Raw genomic sequence first — 11,804 nt, forward strand, 5'->3', positions numbered from 1 at the left:
CTATACATACAAAAAATAGCTTAAATAATATAAATATTATACGAATGATGTACCAAACTGTTTATCTGTTGTTAAGCATAAAAACAAATTGTTTTGTATTCGATCGTGTATATATATTAGCGAAAATTAGTTATAGTGATCTCGTGAACGAATAATTACTAATACAATATTCAGTCAAGATGTCGAACGAACAAAAGAAAAAAGTTCTGCCATTTTACGTGAACTTTTCAATTGCTGGATTGTCGGGGTAAAAATAAAATATTTAAACTATTTTTCAACTAATTTATGTTATCTGTTGGCTCTAAAAAAAATTGTATAACCGCTGTTTGCATTAGAATGGGATCAGCGGTGTTCGTACATCCATTAGAAGTGCTAAAATTTCGCATGCAACTGAGTGGCGAGAAGGGTGCAACTTCGGATCACAAAAGTTCAATTCATGCAATAACAAACATGGCAAGAAAAGAAAAACTTTCAGGTTTTTATAAAGGCATTACCGCGAACTTTGTAAGACAACTAATATTTACGTCAACTCGAGTTGGTTGCTACACATCGCTCGTAGATGAATTGAAAAAGTGAGCTAATATCGATTGCAGGTCTATATAATATATAATATGTTTGTAAGACAAACAGATGTTGATCGTTGGTCTGTCTGTCTGTAATCAAATCATATAGACTCGAAAATTAGTGAACTGTTTTAAATAAATGTTATATCAATAGATTCATTGATACCTTAACAATATTTATAGCTTATCTTTTAAGATTAAAGGGTAGCTCACGCATGTATTTATTTTCAGCTAATGAAAAAGGAATTGTTTTTTGTTTATTTAAATGGTTGACATCGCTTCATTGGTTACATATCATATTACCATTTTAATTAGTAAAAAATTGCAAATAATATACATTTTTTAGATTCTGAGCGGACCAATGAATGTATTGATTTTACCATGGTGTGTGTGTGTTTTTTTTTTGTATATTTATTTTTTTGTCTGTCATCACGTTTTAAGGCAGTAAAAACTAAAAGTGCTTCGATTTTGACTTCAGTATCTCGTTCGACAAGAAATTGAATGTAGTTGGTACTTTGGGGGGGGGGGGGGGGGGGGGAGTCAAAAGTAAAAAATTCTTAATATTTTTCTAAATAATCGGTATAAACAACCTAAACATTAAGGGAAAAACGGAAAATTTTACGAACAATCAGTTTTCGACAAAATCGATTTTGGTTTTAGATTAACATTAAAACAAATGACCATGGATACATGCAGTTTTCTCCGAATGTTTATATAAGTATATTCTATCCACCATGCAATTTTCAAAAATTTTTGAATGAAGTTGAGCTATTCATAGGTATTTGCAATTTTTGATCATTACTAGTTTTTTTTAAATTAATATCGATAAAAATGCATTTGTTGGGTAGAAAAGCTTGAAAATTTAATACAAGTCTCTTAACATATTGTTATAATAGTAGTTGAAAAATAAAAAAAAATCATACTCACAATTTATTTTTATAAGCATTCAAAGTTTGAATTTTGACAAAATACATAAAAATCACAAAAATTTGCAAATTATTTTTAGCTAGAAATTCATAAAAGTTTTTCTTTTTAGATCTAATATTTAAAAATGAAATACAAGGCTCCTAACATATTTTTACAATAGCAGTTGAAAAATAAAGGGAATATATAGTCACAATATTTTTTATAAGCATTCAAAGTTTGAATTTTGACAACATACCTACGTAAAAATCATGAAAAATCACGAAAATTCACAAATTATTATAAGCTAGAAATGCATAAAAAATTTTCTTTTTAAACCTAAGATTTGAAAATTGTTGATAATCTATAATATATCCTAGACAGATAAACCGTCTCCGCTCAGAATCACTGTTCGTATACAATGATATAATATTATCATTGGATTCAAATTTAATTCCATCCATTAAAGTAACCCACTTGTAACCTATTGTACAGCAGAGCGACATCCACGACTTACCCGCTTTTTTTTAATGGCTCTTTACTCTTATTTTTTAACTCTTTTGGGTGGCATATCTGGTTAATATCCATGTGGTAAAATTTACGAATGCAGCCTGGTACGTAATATCCAAATATTTCAAATATTTTGCTTCGTTTGAAATTTAAATGGAATTACTAGTGCTCGAATGTTAAATACATTTACACACGACACACGTAATATATTTATAAATATTATGACATTTAATTTGATTATAATATATAAATTACCAGTCTAAGTATAAACAAAAAACGAAGTAAAAGTCGCACGAATAATCTCGTGTGAACGTGTGTACGTGACAATGTAACATTTGAACATAATGGTGGAATTGCATCTACTTAGTTATAAAGTACGGCAACGATATTTAAATTTGCGTGTAGAATAATTTGTTTTAAATGTATTTACTTTTAATTTAGTTTTGACGTAATAGCTGTAAATATATATATATATATATATATATATATATATATCATATTATATTATATGGGCATATTACTATAGCATGTATACTGGCTAAGTCTTAAATGTCAATCGTTCCACGTAATAAATAATCATGTAGGTATACCTACTACCTATTCATAATAATATTATAAGTAATTTAACCATCACGTCACTACATTAGTATAACAATTTGATAATTGATAATCATGTCATGTATTAGTGACATTAGAAACCTAGTGATACTTATGCATAATATCAAAATAAGTACCTATTTTATCCATGGGCGGATAGGCCATTTTTGGCCTACCGGAAAATTTTAAAAAGGGCCCCCGCATGAAAAAAAATGTAATAATAGGTACATGATATTAAAGGGCCCCATTACCGAACTATGAAGGGGGGCCCACCGGGAAATGCCCGGTAGCCCGGTAGGCCTATTCGCCCATGATTTTATCGATATTCAATATTATGTTATGTGTTTCAGACGAGGGCAAGGCACCGTGATGAATAACGCAATAGCCAGCATGTCCACCGGAGCGTTAGCTGCTTTCATTTCTACACCCACCGACGTAATTATTGGATTATCCAACGCAAATATTACGATATAAACAACAAGGCATATGATCGGAACTTTTAGACGGCAGACAGTATAGGCACATGAGTGCATGACGTAGCATAGCGTGTAATAGTACTAATAATTTAATTGCAATAATATGATCATAATATGGCCATATGCTTAAGCGCTAGTGACGTAGGTAGTGATATGTTTAGCAGACTTTAATATAATCTGAACCTTTGCGATCATACCATGTTGTTTATCTCATGATAAATATTATTATTCAGTGGTTAATATTTTTATAATAACCATCGATAATATTGAGATATAAAGTTAAAATTATAATATAATTAATCGTTACAATGATGCCCGGATGAGGATTAATACCTGCAGGCCGCTCCGGTGGTATAAATCAGTGACCGGTGTAATTAAATTGGTTGTAACCGAAAACAGCACACTTTTGACTTTGACCACAAAAATGTCTCTAGACAAAAACCGCACACGTTATCGGTATTTGTATAATAAAATACATCAAAGTGGTTAAAACTGCACACTAAAAATTAATGCTAAATAAGAATAACGTTTAAGTGATATTTTAAATTTTAAATTAAATAATTGTATTTAATTTAGGAACACTTGTACAAATGCTGGGAAGAATTTTTAATCGATGGTGGTCGTATGAATTTAAAAAAAAAATTTTGGTAATAGATTTCAGCCAATCAAATTTTAAGCATTTTATACACTTTAATTTTCTTTTAAATAATAGTTTTTTAACTATCCATAGATATTTTTGTCTGTGAACTCTTTTGGGGTCGAAATCAAAAACGTGCTGTTTTTGTATACAAAAAATTCAAAAAAATTGTGCGGTTTTAATCTACCAAAAGTGTGTGGTTTTGTCCTGTATTTTATCGCAAGTGTATACGGTCTTATGGTGGGGGGGGGGGCAAATTCTCTACGGGTGTTGTTAATCATTTGAAATCTGTTTGAAATTATTACAGATTGCTATGGTCCGCATGACAGCCGACGGGCGATTGCCAAAAGAGAGTCGTCGCAACTACAAAAACGCGTTCGATGCTTTGATAAAAATACGAAAAGATGAAGGTGTAGTAGGGCTGTGGCGAGGGACGGTGGCGACCATGCTCAGGGCGATGACAGCCAATCTAACGCAGCTGATGTCATATGACGAGGCTAAAGTGTATATGATGAACAATTGTAAGAACGCTGGTTACCCGCTCATCCGTAGCGGTTTACGCATATAATTTTACATATTAGGCCAAAAAACCAAAATCGAATTCATACAGCGAATATTTTAAACATGTTATGATTTTGCTTTTATGGCACTGGTAACACAAAAATATTATAAAATGTATATTACATACTTCAAAAACGGTTGCAGATAATATGGAGAACGGTTTGAAGCTCCACGCCATATCAAGCATGATTTCTGGAATTGTATATTCCGTCTGCTCGAATCCAATGGACGTGTTGAAGACTAGGTAACATATTTACGCAGTATTTATTATTTATATACATCTATGTATATAACTAGTAATAGTTGGGATCTTCTGTTATTGTTTTTTTTTGGAGGGGGACCACATTATATTATTAAATACATATTTCTAAAATATACTTTTTTTTCTTATTATATTTATTAACAGGACTTGTAACTTGTAGAATTTGCATATTTCGGCATACTTCAAAGTTTTAATGCTATTTTTAGCACTATTTTATGCTTATACTGTCTTTTGAGAGTATAAAAGTGAATATATTTTTTTGTAAGTGCATGTTAGTCAATTGTATCAGTTAAGATTTATAAAATAATATTTGCTATATAAGTATGAGATTGATGAATTGCAATTAATAGCCGTTAGTAATTTCGTCGATAATGAGGTTCCATAATATATATTATATATCATATATTATAACACGTGCTATCTTGTTTCGTGGTATTCAAGCAAATTACTTTTCAATCTTTCTCGATTTTAATTTTAATCATAATAATATGTTATAATTTATTTTTTTCACATCCAGTACATTTTTCTGCATATCTTATAGCTTAATAGCTTTTAAACGAGCACTAAAAAATGAATGATTTTAAGTGAATATTATTACGCTTAGAATGCCTTTTTTTAGAGCTACCTATAGCCTACAAATCAAGAGTCTTGTTTATTGGTATAAATATTTTTCATAATATTAATTACAATGTAAAATAATTTTACAAGCACTTATAAACATAAAATTTTAAAATTATTAATATCTATACAAAGTTATATATGTCATAACTCACAACTATATTTTAACATATACCTACCAATACCTAGCGACTATAGCACAATTCCTCTAGCCCTTCTACGCTCCATTTAAATCTGCTACTGCTTATAACTGTATAGATTTATACATTATTTCTATATACATTGGCGTTTTATATATTTATAGAATACAACAACAGAAAATTGTAGATGGAAAAGCAGAATACTCGGGCATAATAGAAGTGGCGTCGATTTTGCTGAAGACCGAGGGTATTACAGCTTTGTGGAAAGGCTGGCCTTTTTATTATTTACGAGTGGCACCAGGGACTGTCTTATTATTTATTTTCATGGAGCAGCTTAAAAAAAAATATGAAGATATTTTTATGAAAGACCAGTGATGATAAACAATTAACTTAACAAACATATAAACCAATGTTTTTCGTTTTTTCGTTTTGTTTGTTTTTGTTTAGAAAATATAAATTAAATAAAAAGATCTTTATTCATAAAAGTGTTGATTTATACATGACAAGTCGAATACGATAGGTCAGTTAAGTAGAATAAGTTAATCGAATCTTCATAACGATTTGTACGTAAAGTTGTTTAGGAATGACAAATAGTTAATTGCTCCTGCAGATGATCTGGCTGCAATTATTTAAGTCCAGAATTACCCAAATTATTCATGCATACCCGATGACCGATACGCTGCAAGTTATTACATATAATTATACATTATAGATTATATGAAATTTGAAGTGAAAATATTTCATCAAAATAATAATAATTAAGCCAGACGACTTCTAGCATTTAAATATTGTTGTACGTAATCGTAAAAATGGACAACTTGAAACAAAGCTGTTTCATTTGTTACAACAAAGCCAAATAGATACAAAGGCGTTTTATGTTGCATATTATGTCAAGATTTCTAATTTTTGAAACATAGGTATATTCCTTATTTGTACTAATTTTGCACATTTTATTTTAAATAATATTTTTTTATTTTTTTATAAATAAATGTATTTACAATCTGTAATATAATAAAACAATAAGTAAATTTGAAATTTTTTTATAAGGCTTGGAGGCTTGAGTGAAGGGTGCGTCCATTGACACTACTTCAAACTGTTTTTTTTTTTTTTTTAGCGAAGTATATCACGAGGCCAATTTCGTTTTAGTCGATGGGGAGGGTTATCCGGGAGAGTCTTAGAGGAGAGGTTTGAAATTAGCGGGTTTGGATGATTATTCGTTTTAGAATAAATAATATTTATAAAACAAATGTCAGATTTTATATAATTCAATTATTTTAAATTATTGCACTTTCGCACTGCCACATACCACTGTCCACATTTTTATTGGGAGTCTCACATTTCGATTAACGATTTTCACAAAGATAGCCATTTACTCTCGACGAAAATCCTTAAGCAATTGAATATAATTATCAAGTGTGTATTTTATCAAAAATATTTTTGGTCGTTAATCGCTGTTGGTTTGTTTAGTATTTAAACCTACGTTTAATAAAATGTCTTTACATGTTAACTGAAAATGTGTTTAGCCTCCTTTAAAAACAAATGCAACTTCATATAGTCATATATAATAATAATTCATGCATTTAAAAGTGTACCTTTAACCTTCATTGCTAAGTACCATTTTTATTTCACTAGAATTACCTATAAAATATATATATATATTAATATTAAATATAAATAAATTATTGTTACCAGTTAAATTTTTTTACATATATTATTTTTTAAATATAATAATAATGGAGACAAAGACAAGCAAAAAGGTACTTATAGAACGTTAGAACTGTAGGAGAAACACATTATCATACATTCGTAGATGCTATATTAGAGTAAAATGCTGGAAAATGGACGGACATTTCTCCAGCCCCCCCAACACCAATAATGTTTATCAAAACATAACTTAAGGTTTGTAAGTCGTTTGTAAAGTTTTGTAAAAACAAAATTTTCGTTTGTAAAGAAAACCGAAAAAAGTTATGACCATTTCAGGGTGGGGGGGCTGGAGAAATGGGTGAAAACCACGGGATTTGGAAAAACCAAACTTTTTTCGGCTCAGTCGTTTGTAAGTCGTTTGTAAAGTTTTGTAAAAACAAAATTTTCGTTTGTAAAGAAAACCGAAAAAAGATATGACCATTTCAGGATGGGGGGGCTGGAGAAATGGGTGAAAACCACGGGATTTGGAAAAACCAAACTTTTTTCGGCTCAGTCGTTTGTAAGTCGTTTGTAAAGTTCTGTAAAAACAAAATTTTCGTTTGTAAAGAAAACCGAAAAAAGTTATGACCATTTCAGGGTGGGGGGGCTGGAGAAATGGGTGAAAACCACGGGATTTGGAAAAACCAAACTTTTTTCGGCTCAGTCGTTTGTAAGTCGTTTGTAAAGTTTTGTAAAAACAAAATTTTCGTTTGTAAAGAAAACCGAAAAAAGTTATGACCATTTCAGGGTGGGGGGCTGGGGAAATTGGGTCCAAGTCGGTTACAATCTGTTTTTTTATTCATAAAATCTAAAGAAGTGATACTTACTATGTATTCTTCAATAATTATTGAACTTCAATGGCTTATTTGTGGTTTATTGTTTTTCGTCTATGTAAGTCTGATACATCTGATTATGCTGATACTTTTTTTTTAATTGTATTACGATAAAAATATTGCTTAAAAGTATCGAAATAGGCCATATAATATGCAGTAATAATCATGAAAATATGCCATATAATATGCAGTAATAATCATGAAAATATGCAACAAATATGCAGTCAAAATAATGAAAATATGTAAAAAAATATGCAGTCAAAATATGTAAAATATATGCAAGAAATTTTTATTTATTTAAAATTTACAAAAAAAAAAAATTTTGGGAATTTTCTGAACTTGATTTTTTTTTGAAATTTTATTTATGATTAAAATGAATAATCATAGGTACCTATGCTTTTCAAGTTTTTCTTCTGTGAAGCTGTGTCATTTATTGGTTAACATATTTTTAAAGACTGCAGAGAACGAACGTTCGACGTGAAAACTGAAGTTATTGGGGCATATTTGAAGCAACTTAGTATTTTCGGGTCTTGATAAAGATCTTCGATCTGAACGTTCTCGAAATTTAGTTTTAATTTTTCTACATGATAAAATATTTTTTAAATTTTCGCTTCAATATGCAATTAATTTTAAATTTTGTCAAAATATGCAATAATATGCAATAATCTTTAAACATGCAGAAATATGCAAAAAAAAAATTTCGCCATTAGCTTCAAATTATGATGATTCGTGGAGATAACTGATAAAAATCCAAATATATTAAAAGGAAAGAAATATGCAATTGCATAGAAATCCACGCTCTAATCATGATAATCTACATAGGCATGGCTTATAATTCTTTACAATATAATATTAGTATAGGCATTGAATTCGTCTTTTTTTAAACTTAAAGTTAAGAACAACACTTGTGTTGTTACATTGGTTGTTTTACGATATTTTAATTTTTATGTAAGTTACGAGCATTTAAAATATTACTAGTAAACTTGAAAATGCTTATAAATTACAGAAAAATTAATAATATCTAATACTTAGATTTACCCCGGAATACCGGTACCTAAAGGTTTACATACATTATGTAGCATTGAGTTTGGAGGTGGCAACTACTTACTACTTTACTAGTCTTATTTGTTAGACGATATTTTGTAAGAAAAAGTTCTGAAAATATCATGCAATACTCATAGGTACTTAATAATTGTAATTATACAATTGGAAGCAAGTAAACTTTTTAAAAAATGTACATAATTTAATTTGAAAGCATTAAAAATAATATTTTTACAAAGAAGAACTTAATTTTGTTTTACAATAGTTTAATATTTTACTATAATATTTTTATTTGTTAACAAGGTATATGATTTTTTTCCATGATAATACAGAAATTTCAATAAATATTTGCAAAGAGAAATAGTTTATTTTTTTAAATTATTATACATTTATAGGACTCCTTTACTATAGCTCCCTCACTAAATTTTCCTAAAAAAACGCACGGGTACGATTGAATTTTTTTATTACTATATTATATTATATTGAATATTATAAAATATTAAATAGGTACCTAACTCATAAGTCTAATAATTTATTATATTTATTAATTGTGTTAAGTTTCTTAACGTTTCTATACGTTTTTAAATTTAACAGGAACTGTATTGGTTTTATATAATTTATTTTAAAACATAAGTTTCTACAATTTTACATTATTTTTATAATTTTTACATTTTTATCTACCTCCCTTGTTGGATAAAACATTATCGACTTTTGATTTTCAAATAGCAAGCTATATATGAAGTTTCAAAAATTGTATTTATTTAAAAATAATTTTATGTTAAATTTATGTTTTTATAATAAACCGTTGACGATATATAGACATTTGGTGAAACTAAGGGACTCAAAAAAATAAAAGAGTTTGTCCATTTTAATTTGCCTATGTTTAAGTATATATTTTTATTGGTAAAAATAATTTGTACTACCTATATAAATAATTACCAATCTAGAAAAAACGTTTGAGCCGAAAAAAGTTTGCCCCACCCTGAAACGGTCATATCTTTTTCCGGTTTTCTTTACAAACGAAAATTTTGTTTTTACAGAACTTTACAAACGACTTACAAACCACTGAGCCGAAAAAAGTTTGGTTTTTCCAAATCCCGTGGTTTTCACCCATTTCTCCAGCCCCCCCATCCTGAAATGGTCATATCTTTTTTCGGTTTTCTTTACAAACGAAAATTTTGTTTTTACAGAACTTTACAAACGACTTACAAACGACTGAGCCGAAAAAAGTTTGGTTTTTCCAAATCCCGTGGTTTTCACCCATTTCTCCAGCCCCCCCACCCTGAAATGGTCATATCTTTTTTCGGTTTTCTTTACAAACGAAAATTTTGTTTTTACAGAACTTTACAAACGACTTACAAACGACTGAGCCGAAAAAAGTTTGGTTTTTCCAAATCCCGTGGTTTTCACCCATTTCTCCAGCCCCCCCACCCTGAAATGGTCATAACTTTTTTCGGTTTTCTTTACAAACGAAAATTTTGTTTTTACAGAACTTTACAAACGACTTACAAACGACTGAGCCGAAAAAAGTTTGGTTTTTCCAAATCCCGTGGTTTTCACCCATTTCTCCAGCCCCCCCACCCTGAAATGGTCATAACTTTTTTCGGTTTTCTTTACAAACGAAAATTTTGTTTTTACAAAACTTTACAAACGACTTACAAACCTTAAGTTATGTTTTGATAAACATTATTGGTGTTGGGGGGGCTGGAGAAATGTCCGTGGAAAACGGTTAGACGTTCCCTGAGACACAAACGAGCTGCACAATATAATACTAGAGGAAGAGGATATGATTGAAGAGAAGGCAAATTCAGGACATAGGTGCAATTTGGGGGGTGCTTGGGGATGCATAGCACCCCCAAATTTTTATTGGTTATAAACTTATAACTTATGATTTTATGTCATAGACATTAGGAGATAAATTTATCACTTTGGTCAATTTAAATCTAGCACCCCCATAAATCTAACCCAAATTGCGCCTATGTTCAGGACGTCCTTGAAACTCTGATTTAGGGCAATTTAAATATCAATAATTTTAAGGAAACTTAAGACAAGGCGAGCAATCGGTCAGATTGGAGAATTGGAGTTGTAACCAGCCTTCAAGTTCAAAAAAAAATTTATATATTTTAATTCTGCATACCTAGCTTTTTTTGTGCATATTTCATCGCTATCATCGCTAGGTATTACTTCCGCTCTTAAAAAATAAATAAATAAACAGCCAAACGATTATACTACAATAATTACAGTGTTAAACCGTGAACGATTGAAAGAATTTGAAATTTGTATATGGCTATAGAGACACATTAAATGGTTATTAGATCTAAATAGTCTAAATAGATAATCTAGTGATTAATGCGATGACCAATAAGAATTTTGACCATACTATACACAGTCGATAATTAACATTAAATATTTTTCTTTGAAGGCTAATGGCTTTCATTATAAATCAACGAATGTCGTATGACTCTGTCTATAGTAATAATCAAATAAATTATTTGTTTTTAATATTTATAAAAATTCTAGCCCATATTATTACATTTTTTTATAAAGGTGGCTTAAAAAATATAATCTACTAGCATCCTAACATATACATTTTTCAATAATTCTTGTAGTATTGTCAAATTAACTTGTGTCCTTATTTCCTTAACTAATAAAGTAATAAACAATAGTTTTGACGTCTCAGTATTCGCATACAGTGACGTATCAAGAATTTTTTACTTCGGGGGAGGGGGGATTGTAAATTAATTTTTAGTAAATTTTATCTATGTTTTTTTTTTAATGAGAATTATTTAAGAATTTTCTGGCTTAAAAAATGCCTGGATCACCACTACCCACAAACAATCTTACTTACACTCACATTAATCAATCATCATTGACGACTAATACTAATACAAACACAAATGTAATACATGATGGCAACAGTATCATAATTTAATTAGTATATTTATATTTTTCGCGGGCTTTGAAAATTATAATATTCATT

General features: G+C 29.5%; 1 protein-coding gene across 1 annotated transcript; it reads left to right on the forward strand.

The window, feature by feature from the left end:
* Positions 1-160: 160 nt before the first annotated feature.
* On the forward strand, positions 161-5,642 carry LOC107166741 (mitochondrial 2-oxoglutarate/malate carrier protein-like). The gene is made up of 6 exons (XM_015515532.2): positions 161-247; positions 336-572; positions 2,924-3,008; positions 3,994-4,207; positions 4,392-4,491; positions 5,432-5,642. The coding sequence occupies exons 1-6, from the start codon at positions 180-182 to the stop codon at positions 5,640-5,642; spliced, it is 915 nt and encodes a 304-aa protein (XP_015371018.1). The 5' UTR covers positions 161-179.
* Positions 5,643-11,804: the final 6,162 nt, after the last annotated feature.

This window comes from Diuraphis noxia, unplaced genomic scaffold (genome assembly GCF_037042655.1).
Source record: "Diuraphis noxia isolate RWA-SAM2 unplaced genomic scaffold, SU_Dnox_SAM2 contig0001, whole genome shotgun sequence".
NCBI lineage: Eukaryota > Metazoa > Arthropoda > Insecta > Hemiptera > Aphididae > Diuraphis > Diuraphis noxia.